The sequence below is a fragment of the Lithobates pipiens genome, unplaced genomic scaffold (genome assembly GCF_037356315.1).
Source record: "Lithobates pipiens isolate NorthernLeopardFrog02 unplaced genomic scaffold, aLitPip1_a1.2 Scaffold_10, whole genome shotgun sequence".
In the NCBI taxonomy this organism is placed as follows: Eukaryota; Metazoa; Chordata; class Amphibia; order Anura; family Ranidae; genus Lithobates; species Lithobates pipiens.
In genome coordinates, this window is record NW_027507686.1 from 21,090,599 (window position 1) to 21,104,148 (window position 13,550).

The 13,550-nt window shown below is 47.5% G+C and overlaps 1 protein-coding gene across 2 annotated transcripts in view; it reads right to left on the bottom strand.

The window, feature by feature from the left end:
- Positions 1–4,550: 4,550 nt before the first annotated feature.
- Positions 4,551–13,550, bottom strand: part of CUNH16orf87 (chromosome unknown C16orf87 homolog) — a 35,980-nt gene continuing 26,980 nt past the window's right edge. The window contains exons 4-5 of one of the 2 annotated variants that reach the window (XM_077452462.1): positions 10,092–10,208; positions 4,551–5,041 (exon numbers count right to left, since the gene is read on the bottom strand). In XM_077452462.1, coding sequence (XP_077308588.1) covers positions 4,923–5,041; positions 10,092–10,208 — 236 coding nt within the window. In that variant the 3' untranslated portion in view covers positions 4,551–4,922. The remainder of the gene's footprint in view (positions 5,042–10,091; positions 10,209–13,550) is intronic. The other variant, XM_077452473.1, reaches the window with a different exon arrangement.

Here is a 13,550-nt window from a genome sequence, read left to right on the forward strand (position 1 = left end):
TCATTGCCTTAAAAATCCCAATTGGAGGTTTATATACAATTGTTTTTTACTACAAATATTGCATCTGGCTTGCAGCTTAGGCGCACAGATAGAGAATCCGGATCAGTTGCTCTACTGATGGGGACCCGGATGTAAGGAGAGACTGATGAAGACTCTTATGTAAGAGGGGACCCTGATTTAAGGTGGATCTCTGATGAAGACTCGGATGCAAGGTGGGTTCTGATGGGGACTCTAATGTAAGGGGGCTCTGATGGTCTCCCAGATGCAAAGAGGGAACTCTGATGAAAACTTTGATGTAAAGGGGCTCTGATGGGTACTCTGATTTAAGGGGGAACTCTGATGAAGACTGATGTAAGCGGGCTCTGATGGTCACTCAGATGTAAAGGGGGGGCTAAGACAAAGACTCAGATTTCAGGGGAACGCTGATGAAGAATCTGGTGTAAGGTGGACTTTGATGGGAACTCTGATGTAAGGGGAGCTCTGATGGTCATTCAAATGTAAAAAAGTGGGCTCAGATAGAGACCCTGATGTAAGGTGGAACTCTGATGTAAGAAGGGCCCTGATGGGTACTCTGATTTAAGGGAGATCTCTGATGAAGACAGCTCTGACATTAAGGAGATCTCTTGATGAAGACTCTGATGTAAGAGGGCTCTGACATAAGGAGGGAAATCTGACGATGACTCTGATGTAAGGTGGGCTTTGATGGGGAACTCTAATAAAGACTCCGATTTCGGGGGGGGGGGAACTCTAATAAAGAATCTGGTGTAAGGCAGACTTTGATGGGGACTCTAATGTAAAGGGTGAACTCTTTTGTAAGGGGGTCCCTAATGGGCACTCTGATTTAAAAGAGGACTCTGATTTTGTCATGTGCTTCATCTCTCGCACACGCCGTACAACACTACACGCATCTGTTAAAGGAAAAGATCTAATGGAAAAGCACCCCCCCCCCTCCACCCCCACCCCCCTCCACACACACACACACACCAAATGAATGTTCTTTATATGGCTCATGTGTGAAATGATTCAGGAGAAGGATATGTTGGTCATCACTGCATCCTAATGTGAAATTTTAAAGGAAAGAGTGCAAAAAGTCGACTTTAAAAAGGATTAACCAAAAAAATAACGTATGCAGTCCACATAAGGTATGCCAATCTATAACCCTAAACCAGTGCTCGTCAAACTATGAGCTAAAAGGGGGCCTTATATGCGGCCCCTGACATCACCAAAGGGCCGCCACATAATGTTCAATATATGTAATGCTTGAGAGGACTGTTAAAAACGTCGGCCCTAGTAGAGGAAATGAGGGTCGCAGAGTGTGGACAGGCTTCATTTGTGGCTGGGGAGATGCTGCAGAGACAATACAGGACTGGGAACAGGTTACACTAATCTAGTAGAGATAAATGCTATTATCCCTAATCAATGTTCCCACCACAGACTGCTAAGGTCCAAGGGCCTCACACCATCAGTTGGTCTCTACTGAGCCCAGACTACTGACCTCAGGCCGCAGGTTGGGCACCAGTACCCTAAACTTATCAGACTTTTAAAACATGCCCGTTTGTCCTTGCCATACCTGTAGGATATTTGTGCAAGGAGTGAAGCCCATCCCAAACACCCCTGACAGTTGTCAAAGCTCCGTTCCGTCTTTCTTCTAGGATGGATCAGCCCTTAGGCCAAGCGCCCCTTGTAGTACAGGAGTCAGCGTCGTACCCTTATCCTCCTGAATCCAGCACATGGGCAGTCAGTTGGCCTCATCCACAGTGACAAGACAGCACCATGTGCGTGGGTCAGCAGACAGGAGGTGCTCCCTACAGGCTTCACTCCTTGAGCTAGTGGCCTGCAGGTATGGAAAGGGCATAAATGAATATTTATAAAGTTCGATTCGTTTATGGTTATGGAATGGCGTTATGGAGGGCTTTTTTTTTTTTTTTTTTAAAGCAGAATTCAACCAAAAGAAAGAATAACCTAAGAATAAAATTAAAAAAAAAGCTTTTTCTGCGTTACTTATCCTTAATCTATAGCCATCCCCACAGTACTTCTTTTCCACCACTAGATGTCCTCAGTCTACAGGCAGGCTTTCATGGGCCCATCCATAGCTGGTCAGCCTTGGATACGCAGTACAGTGATGCGTCCTTTTTATCCACGGAGTTCGGCTTTAAATCATGTACGCCAGCGGGAGCCGTTGCTTTAAATGGACAATGACACCCCCACCAATATGAGGGGCTTCCATTCATGTGGCACAGTGCCGACATCATCGATAGACTATCCTTGGAGTCTGTGGGAGGAACGCGGCCCCTCCCCCATCCTTGGCGTCTGTGGGAGAACGCGGCCCCTCCCCCATCCTTGGCGTCTGTGGGAGGAACGCGGCCCCTCACCCATCCTTGGCGTCTGTGGGAGGAACGCGGCCCCTCACCCATCCTTGGCGTCTGTGGGAGGAACGCGGCCCCTCACCCATCCTTGGCGTCTGTGGGAGGAACGCGGCCCCTCACCCATCCTTGGCGTCTGTGGGAGGAACGCGGCCCCTCACCCATCCTGGGCGTCTGTGGGAGGAACGCGGCCCCTCACCCATCCTTGGCGTCTGTGGGAGGAACGCGGGCCCCTCACCCATCCTTGGCGTCTGTGGAGGAACGCTGCCCCTCACCCATCCTTGGCGTCTGTGGGAGGAACGCTGCCCCTCACCCATCCTTGGCGTCTGTGGGAGGAACGCTGCCCCTCACCCATCCTTGGCGTCTGTGGGAGGAACGCTGCCCCACCCCATCCTTGGCGTCTGTGGGAGAACGCTGCCCCACCCCATCCTTGGCGTCTGTGGGAGGAACGCTGCCCCACCCCATCCTTGGCGTCTGTGGGAGGAACGCTGCCCCACCCCATCCTTGGCGTCTGTGGGAGGAACGCTGCCCCACCCCATCCTTGGCGTCTGTGGGAGGAACGCTGCCCCACCCCATCCTTGGCGTCTGTGGGAGGAACGCTGCCCCACCCCATCCTTGGCGTCTGTGGGAGGAACGCTGCCCCACCCCATCCTTGGCGTCTGTGGGAGGAACGCTGCCCCACCCCATCCTTGGCGTCTGTGGGAGGAACGCTGCCCCACCCCATCCTTGGCGTCTGTGGGAGGAACGCTGCCCCACCCCATCCTTGGCGTCTGTGGGAGGAACGCTGCCCCACCCCATCCTTGGCGTCTGTGGGAGGAACGCTGCCCCACCCCATCCTTGGCGTCTGTGGGAGGAACGCTGCCCCACCCCATCCTTGGCGTCTGTGGGAGGAACGCTGCCCCACCCCATCCTTGGCGTCTGTGGGAGGAACGCTGCCCCACCCCATCCTTGGCGTCTGTGGGAGGAACGCTGCCCCACCCCATCCTTGGCGTCTGTGGGAGGAACGCTGCCCCACCCCATCCTTGGCGTCTGTGGGAGGAACGCTGCCCCACCCCATCCTTGGCATCTGTGGGAGGAACGCTGCCCCACCCCATCCTTGGCATCTGTAGGAGAAACGCTGTCCCCCCCTGCTTGGAGTCTGTGGGAGGAACGCTGCCCTCCCCATCCATCTGTGGGAACAACACTGTCCCCCCCCCCCCCCATCCTTGGCATCTGTGGGAGGAATGGTGCCACAAGGGCCAGATAAGTGCAAGCAAAGGGCCACATCTGGCCCATGGGGTAAAGTTTGGAGAACACTTCTCAAGACCAAATGTAGGGACCATAGCCCCGCATTAAATGCAAGGATGCTGAGCGACAGTCCACCACCAAAGCATGGGGGAGCATAAGATCAGGTAAGTAAAAGTGTTTTTTCCATCCCCTATGCAGAAAGCAGTTAACCCTTGCAGTGCAAGCACAGCCCCACTGCATGAAAATACTTGTAATTTTTTCCAGAGTTTGACTTTAAAAGTGTAAAAATTTCAGCTCTTGGTTAAAAGCGTCATTTAACCTAATGGAAATGACACAACAGTAGAGCAGCTCCAGTTTGCAGTATTTGTGCTCTGACATTGGAAAGGACTCATCTATGTAGAGTGAAGGTCCTCTGCACTTCCATAAAACAAGAGCACCATCTAGTGGCAGGAAAAGGAAACTTCACAACAAAAAAACAAAAAAACGTACTTCAGCTGAGCTATGTACGCTGTGTGCCGCTTATCTTAGTATTACTTTATACATGTAAAAATCTTAGAAACTTTCTAACCCCAAAAAAAAAAAAAATATTCCTTGTCGCACCTTGCTGGTCCTTTCGTCCTTTCGCCAGTCTACGTGACAGGGGCTTTCTGATTGGAAACAAAAAACACAAACTGCCATTGACATGTTTCACACAACAAAGTACTCATTATGAATATGTACTTGGATGTGTGAAACGCGTCAACCACCTTGTGTATCCTAGTGCTGTCAGACTAACATTGGTGGCAATAAACGTATTGGTAATTGGACTGTGTACCCACGGTGGTGCAGCCATTTGTTTATTTCTCCCGGATCCTTCCTTTGACTTCCTAAGTTTAACTAGGAAATCCTGCAATCTGATTGGTTTGATTACAATACAGACACACACAAAAAAGCCAGAAACAAAATAACGCATTACACATCTTTCAAAAAAGGCAACATCCATTTAATATATAAAAGTTATATAAACTGTACATTTGTCAGGCTCTATTTTTTTTTTTTTTAATTTATAAAATTGTGATACATATAATAATATTTTAACAAGCATTTAAATACACCAAGTTTGGCGGCCGTGCCAGAGTGATTTCCTCTTCTAAAAAAAAATAAAAAGAAGGATTAGAATCACTGAGATTCATAATGAAGGGAAAAACGAAAAGCCCCCGTGTGGAAAATAGAATATTGCTGTAAGACACGGTAGAAAATACAAAGTCTGTAGTGCAGGGAGCCGTCTGTAATGTCCTGTACAGGGCAGGACTGCACCTGTATTGACCATCCCCTCCAGCCAGATGGAGGAGGTCACAAGATAAGTCTTTGATTGAGGATTTTCCGGTTAATTTCTGCTAGTGCAACGGAAAATACAAATGCTTTTTCATCTGAGAGGTTGGCATACATGTCCACTTCTTTCTCTTGTTTTTCTGGGGAAGGGAGGGGGAGAGGGAGAAAAAGAAGGGAAAGAAAGAGCGGAGTGGGACAGAGAGAGGAGAGCAGAGAGATGGGGTAGAAGGGAGAGAGGGCGAGAAAGAGGGGGGGGGGAGAGGGGAGAAGAAAGGAGAGAGAGGGGGGGGGGAGAGAAGAAAGAGAGAGAGGGGGGGGGGAGAGAAGAAAGAGAGAGAGGGGGGGGGGAGAGAAGAAAGAGAGAGAGGGGGGGGGGAGAGAAGAAAGAGAGAGAGGGGGGGGGGAGAGAGAAGAAAGAGAGAGAGGGGGGGGAGAGAAGAAAGAGAGAGAGGGGGGGGGGAGAGAAGAAAGAGAGAGGGGGGGGGGAGAGAAGAAAGAGAGAGAGAGAGGGGGGGGAAGAAGAAAGAGAGAGAGAGGGGGGGGGAGAGAAGAAAGAGAGAGAGAGGGGGGAGAGAAGAAAGAGAGAGAGAGGGGGGGGGAAGAAAGAGAGAGAGAGAGGGGGAGAGAAGAAAGAGAGAGAGGGGGGGAGAGAAGAAGAGAGAGAGAGAGGGGGGGGAGAGAAGAAAGAGAGAGAGGGGGGGGAGAGAAGAAAGAGAGAGAGGGGGGGGAGAGAAGAAAGAGAGGAGAGGGGGGGAGAGAAGAGAGGGGGAGAGAAGAGAGAGAGGGGGGGAGAGAGGGGGGGAGAGAAGAGAGAGAGAGAGAAGAGAGGAGAGAGAGAGAAGAGAGAGAGAGAAGAGAGAGAGAGAAGAGAGAGAGAGAGAGAGAGAGAGAGAGAGAGAGAAGAGAGGAGAGGGAGAGGGAGAGGGAGAGGGAGAGGGAGAGGGAGAGGGAGAGGAGAGGGAGAGGGAGAGGGGAGAGGGAGAGGGAGAGGGAGGGAGAGAGAGAGAGAGAGAGAGAGGGAGAGAGAGAGAGAGAGAGAGAGAGAGAGAGAGAGAGAGGAGAGAGAGAGGGAGAGAGAGAGGGGAGAGAGAGAGGAGAGAGAGGGGAGAGAGAGGGAGAGAGAGGGGAGAGAGAGGGGAGAGAGAGGGGAGAGAGAGGGGGGACAAAGAGAAAAGGAGAGAGGGGACAAAGAGAAAGAGGGGAGAGAGGGAGAGAAAGGGGAGAGGACAAAGAGAAAGGGGAGAGGGACAAAAGAAGAAAGGGGAGAGGGACAAAGAGAAAGGGGGAGAGGGGACAAAGAGAAAGGGGAGAGGGACAAAGAGAGGGGGCAGGAGCAAGGGGGGGACAAAGAGAAAGGGGAGAGGGACAAAGAGAAAGGGGAGAGGGACAAGAGAAAGGGGAGGGACAAAGAGAAAGGGGAGAGGACAAGGGACAAAGAGACAGGGAGGAGGGGGGAAAGAGAAGGGAGAGGGGAGAGGGAAAGAGAAGCGAGAGCTGGAGTGGGACAGAGGAAGAGGAGGGCAGGTGGGGTGGTGAAAGAGAAAGAGAAGAAATATAAAAAGTGCATCTTTTACCATCTAGCTGAAGCATAATAATTACTGGAATACAATAACTGTACTAGTCATTCACCTCAAGTCACAGAACACATAGAAAATTGAACTGCAACACTAGACACAACTGTTTATTTCGGAAAGAGGGGGAACATTTATAACTTCTATTATCATTTTTTTTTTTTTTAAATGACTGTCTGTGTACATTGCAGAGATTTCCTCGATCATATCCCGTTAGCTAAAGTATGATTGTTATTTATTTCATAAAACAGAGAAGTTCTAACCCAGTCCTGTTATTTAAAGATTCCTTTTTTGCCATGTGAGTGTTGGAGAGATTCTGCTCATCTCCTGGCAGCCGGTAGAGAGTTTGAGGAAGGTCAGATTTACCGGACTGTCCTCCTAGATCTATGGCCAGCCTTGGAATCCAGTTGAAGGTTTGTATGTATTATCCAGCTTCAGCTGGCTGCTTTCCCCTCTTATGGTTATTATAGTTATTTATTTGTACTCTATATCCATTTTGAATGGTTGAAAAATTATTTTTGTTTTATAGGTTATGAAATATCTGAAAATTAAATTTACTGCTGCAAATTTAACACAATATAGTGTGTTAGCCAAGGAAGTCTGTAAACAGATCATTGTATCCTTTTCCTTGCTCAAGCTGTCCCCAGCAAGTTCTAATTTCCACACTGGAAAGTTTTCACACTGTGGAGACTTCATGGTTATTTAGCAACACTTTTATCTTTTATATTTTTACTACCCAATGGAAGCCTTTTTGTTCATTTTTGTTTTGCAGTAAAGCTGCCTATGAGGGGTAAATATGTTCCGTTGGGGAGAGAGGGCATTAAATTGAACCCGTTACCTTACCCCACACAGGTTCATTTTAACCACTTCCAGCCCGACCTATTGCAAAATGGCGGCCGGGCGGGACCTTCGTCGTTCCGGGTGGATGTCCTATGATGTCCTCCTAGAAGGCGACCACAACGCAGGAAATCCTCTGCAGGCGCAATCTGTCACCGGTAGTGTCCACAGGGCACTGCCAATGACAGATCGCTGTACAAACCTGCTGACAGAACCATGTGATCACTGTGAACAATCGGAGCAGAACACATGACATTTGTAATCAATGGATGGTTTTCTTTCATGCCATCCAATGTGTACATTTGTGTTGCTATTGGTGATTGGTCACAGTACTCACATGGTACAGACAGGGCCAATCCCAGCCCATTTGTACCACGTGATTAGCTATGGCCAATCACAGCTAATCACAATACACACTGAATGAATCAGTTTCAATCAGTAAACATGGTTGTATATACCAATAAAATTCATTGTTATAACCAACCATAAGGTGTTGAAAAATCTGTAAAAAGAAAAAAGAAAAAAATCTTGATTACTTCCCCAGAGTAGTACAGTGTTACTATGGTAATGCCCCGTACACACGATCGGAATACTCATCGGAAGAAGCTCTGATGGTTTTCCCGACGGAATTCTGCTCAAGCTGTATTGCCTACACACGGTCACACTAAATTCTGATTGTTTAGAGCGTGGTGACGTACAACACGTACGACGGGACTAGAAAAAGTAAGTTCAATAGCCAGTAGCCAATAGCTTCCGTCTCGTAATTGAATCTGACCATGCGTGATTTTTGGCGTGTTGGAATTGCATACACACGATCGGAATTACAGATAGAAAGTTTTTCCGTTGGGAAAATTGAGAAAATGCTATCAATTTTTGGCTGGCGGGAATTCGGACAGGTAAATTTCTGATGGAGCCTACACACGGTCGCATTTTCCGATGAAAAGCTCTCATCGGTCTTTTTCTGGCCGGAATTCCGATCGTGTGTACGTGGCATCGCACTGTATTGCTCTGGGTTTTGTTACATACTGTCACCTGTCTGTCTTCCTGATCACCGCCACACCAATCATATGGTGACACTGCGCTGCACTAGTGACAGTATGTTAAAAAAAAAAAAAATTGTGAGGCCGACAGTACATCAGGATTGTGGACAGACGAAATAAAACACAGATTTGGGTTATTTTCACCAAAGAAATGGAGCAGAATAAATTTCGGCCTAAATCTACGAAGAAAAGTTTATTTGCAACATTTTATATTTTAACATTTTAAAAAAGCAACTTTTCTTTTTTTTTCTTTTAACATTTTCGGTCTTTTTTCAGTTAGCAAAAAATTGAAAATAAAAACGGTAGTGATTAAATACCACCAGGGGAAATCCATTCGTATTTAAAAAAAATATATATATAAAAAAAAAAAAAAAAAAAAAAAAAAAAAAAAAAAAGATAAAAATTTGGGTACAGTGTTGCATCAGTGTTGCATCGTCAAAGTGCGACAGGGCTGAAAGCTGAAAATTGGGCTGGTCAGGACGGGGGGTGAAAGTGAAGTGTATTGAAGTGATTAAAAGGAGTTGTAAAGTCAGAAAGGTTTTTTTTTATCTTTATGCATTAAAATAAAAAGCCTTCTGTGTGTGCAGCAGCCCCCCCTCAGCACCCCCAATACATACCTGAGCCCCATCTCTCTTCAGTGATGTCCACAAGTGTCTTGGCCGTTCGAGGCTCTTCCTCCTGATTGGCTGGGACACAGCAGCGGCACCATTGGCTTCCACTGCTGTCAAAGTCAGTTAGCCAAACCAGGAAAGAGAGGGGGCCGGGCCGGACCGCAGCTCCGCGTCTGAATGGACATAGGGAGCTGTGACTCGGCTCAGGAGCCCCCATAGCAAGCTGCTTGCTGTGGGGGCACGCCACAGGAGGGAGGGGCCAGGAGCACCGAAGAGGGACCTGAGAAGAGGAGGATCCGGGCTGCTCTGAGAAAATCCACTGCAACAGAGCAGGTAAGTATAACATGTTTGTAAAGACTTTTTTTTTAAAAATAAAAATAACAAATTACTTTAAGGTCACGAACTCATGCTTTACCAGGGTTCCTCCAGAGGTTGCTTGGGGTTCTTAGAGCTGTGGGAAAAGACAGATTGATCTACCACCTGTAAACACTACCCAATGTGGGGGGGAGGGGGCCACTGATATGTGATGTAATTCACTTCCACACTGATCACCAGTGGGCATTTCACCACTGACCATCAGTGTAATGAAGGCCTTTTTCATTGACCACCTATGTAAGGAAAGGGGAAGGGGTTTCTGCCGGCCACCAATGTAAGAGCATTTCTTCAACAACTACCATTGATGGAAAAAAAAAAGAAGGCAACTAAGATTTCCAACGGGGCAGGAAGGTTAGGTCCGTACTCCTTGACACTAGGCAAAAAAAAAAAACTGAGCTGCCTCTAGCAGATGAAGGGGATTACGCCACCAGCAGGGGGAGCCCCTGTGCAATGCTATCGTTTCTGTGCCTGGTGTCCTTCTCCTGATGGTGGATCTATAACCCAATGGTCAAGATCCAAAAATCTGAGATTTGTCCTTCAATGGAGGGAAGAGAAAGTTATACAAGAGAATTATAAAAATACAGTCAGTATTGCAAGCTTCATTGTTAAAGAAAAATGTTACAATTACCACACACTTTTTTTTTTGACAAATGATTTTGAAACTAAAAACAGCAGAATAGTCGACATCAAACCAGCCCCATTGCTCACCAGAGCAATCTCTCCCACAATGCAATTGCTCGCCAGCAATCACCTTACCTTCTCCCATCCCCTGCTGCCTCCTACTCCCGCGGTCTGTTCTCAATGATCTGGATTCGTCGCTGCTCCCTGCTGACGGTCTGTCAAATACGGTCTCCTTGAGGCTTCCAGGCGCCGCTGCCGGGTAAGACTAATGGGTTAGGGTTAAAGCTGCAGCAGGAGGGAGGGGTGAAGCGTGATGTCAGCAATGGAAGGAAAGGTGGTGGTGGTGGGGGGAGGGGGGGTGTTAGCTTTAGGAGGGGGGGGGGGGTTAAAAAAATCTTAAAGCCCATTAACATTCCCTTTTAAATAACTAAAACCCTCAAACAATACAAAACGCATAAAGTAAAATGTTAAACTTTCATTTAAACCAAAAACATAATTTAAATGCATTAAGTCAATCGCCTTCTTGATCAAAAACTGTCTCTGGATGTGAAAAGCGGGGTGGAAGCGATGCAGGAATTAAGAAGCTGGATAGGCAAAGGTTGCAGCAGCGTTGTCAGGCTGGGGAGTCCAAGCAAGTTAAAGGGGTAAGCAAGGTTAGGGATGTGCGTGGGGGTGGGGTGGCAGAGGGGAGGGGAAGGGTCTGGCCTAACCTAACCTCCACTTATTAGCAAAGAGCTCATTAGGCCAACTGCTTGAAATGTATTATTTTAACAACATGATTCTCAAGCAGCAACTAAAACACAACTAGTTCTTAAAGCAGAGTTCCACCCAAAAGTGAATTTCCGCTTATCTAATTTGCCCCTCCCCCATTGGTGCCACATTTGGCACCTTTAGGGGGGGGGGGGGGTAGCTACCTGTTTTTGACAGGTACCCTGTCCGCACTTTTGCTGGACCTCGTTGCAGCAAGGTATGTTGGAGGTTCCAGCCCTCCTTCCTCTGCTGCCGGGCCAGTAAAAGAGCGAAGCGTGCATAGTAGGGACCCGGCTGTGAAGCCGCAAGGCTTTACAGCCAGGTTCCCTTACTGACAATGGTGGCAGCAGCAGCACCCGACAGCAACATCGCCTGGGGCACCAAAATCGCGGAATTCCTGGAACTCATCTTTAAAGAGCGAACGTCTTTTTGCAACTCCCCTGAAAACCCAACTATAAATCAGATAGAATGTATCAAAACAAAATGTGCATAGTTCTTTTATTCTTAAGTCTGACTGACTGATAAGGGGTGTGTGAGACCTCTGCTTCCATAAGTTCTGAATATAACATGTTTCGAGGGTAGTACCCGCTTCCTTAGATGTTCTGGCCATGAGAAAGCAGGTACTACTCTCGAAACACGTAAGACAGTCAGAGGATCCTGGTGGTGTCCTTCAAGTTTAGGAATGCGCTGAGGGGACTTGAAGCTAATGCTTAACTTGATGCAATAGGGTTGATTTACTAAAACCGGAAATGTAAATCTAGTGCACTTTGCATAGAAATCAATCAGCTTTCAGGGTTTTTGTCAAAGCTTAACCTCTTCATGACCATGCTATAGCTGATTCATGGCCGATTGTGATCACGCTGTTGCATGCCCCCCTGCGGCATTCCTTTCCACACGCTGACAGGAGGAGACGCAATAACCAGAAAATCCACACTGATAATCAGGGAACCGATTACAGTGCCGCCCCAACAGTGCCCATCAGTGCTGCCTGTCAGTGCCACCCAATCAGCCCACATCAGTGAAGGAGAAAAATACTTATTTACAAATTTTTTATTCAAAACCTGGTTTTGACAGGTACCCGCTCCCACTTCCAGGTAAGATCGATGTACGGCCCCTCCTCAATACCCCTCACAGTCTTTGGGACACACACAGGTTCCAAAAGACCACAGAACAAATCACAAAAGCACAGCGCGACTTGCCCATGCTTGTCCCTGGCTTCACTGCCAGTTTCCCTTAGTGAAAATGCCGATGCCTGCACCCAAAGCCGATTGAAGAATCGGCTCGCATGCCGACATCGCTGGATCCCTGGACAGGCAAGTGTCCTTATATTAAAAGTCAGCAGCCACAGTATATGTAGCTGCTGACTTTTAATTATTTGGTGGGAAAATTCAAGCTCCTCTTTAAAAAGCAGGCTCCAGCAGCCGATTATAAAAGCTTGCAAGGACCCTGGTGGCCATTCTCCCTGGGACAGAATGTTCTAGGAAACCCAACAATTTATGGGTGACACTGGACTAGGTGGTGAGGGGGAATCCACCAATGGGGACACTTGTTCCAGTGAAGAAATAGGATTTCCTTTGACACTGGGGAGATCTCCACTCACTTCCTGTTGTGTAACTGGGACAGGGCATGAAAAAAATTCTCCTTGATGGGGGTAAAGACAGCCAAAAAAAAAAAAAACTGATGGAGGTTCCGACCCTTCCCAGCTCTATAAGGAAAACAAAAAAAAAAAAAAAAAAAGTTTTGGCTGCAGTTGAAGTTGCCTTTGAGGGCGAGTTTTTAGTCTGAAGACACAAAGGGAGGAGTCTAGGATGCATGCGGGAATTTGACAAAATGTGATGTTCAGAAGACCAAGGCTAAGGCTCGGTTCACATTGCTGTAACTTGGGATCCAACCTGTGAGACCCCCAAGTCGCTTGACATGTGAAATCGCATGTTATTCAATGAGAGCGGTCTTAATCAGCACTACTGAAACCGCTCCGACTTTGGAAAGAGGTTTCTGTACTACTTCAAGGCAAATTCTATCCGACTTGTGCCCATAGACTTTAATGGAAGTCGCCTCCAAGTCTGATCCTCATCTTAACTGATGTGATTTGGATCCGACACTACAGGAAGATTACCTAAAGCTGCTTCAAAGTCGCCTGGCATAGTCGCACTGCAGTGTGAACCGAGTCTAATGAGACCATGGCAGGAGGGGTTTGCTGTAATAATCCTTGGGGAGGGTGTTAAAAGTTGACAGACAAAGAAAACTCACCCACCGCAGCCAGCATGAGACATAATGACTGCAGTTTGGGCAGTAATTAATCAGTGCCACCAGCAACTACCATGTCAAACACTCGCAAATGTGATTATGTCACAGCAGTCGCTGAACGATGATTGCTGATTGGTTCCCGAGGGGGTGGGGGGGGGTTACCACACTGCTCTTCACCTCCTAACATAAGGCTGACTATGCTACAGTTATCATTTACTTGCAAGAATTACATTTTATCCTTCTTTTACCTTTAGCGCAATCTAATCAAGAATGTAAAATGACAAAAATCATAACAGGAGGATGCAATCATTTATGAAGAAATTAAGATTAATAATGATTATGTAGACACAGTACATTTATAAATCCAGGATGTGGTTCTCCACCCAAATCTCACATCATTATAGCAATAGATCCTGTAAACCAGGGGTGCCCAACCTTATGAAGAGTGAGGGCCACTTAAGCGACTTGGTAACCGGTCGCGGACCACAATGAGCGGAGCGGGTGGATGGCATGTTTGTGTCCATTCTGCATTTTGAGAGCGGACACGGATGCAGCCCACGATACCTTTTAGCGGATCGTATTGGAGGTAGAACATAA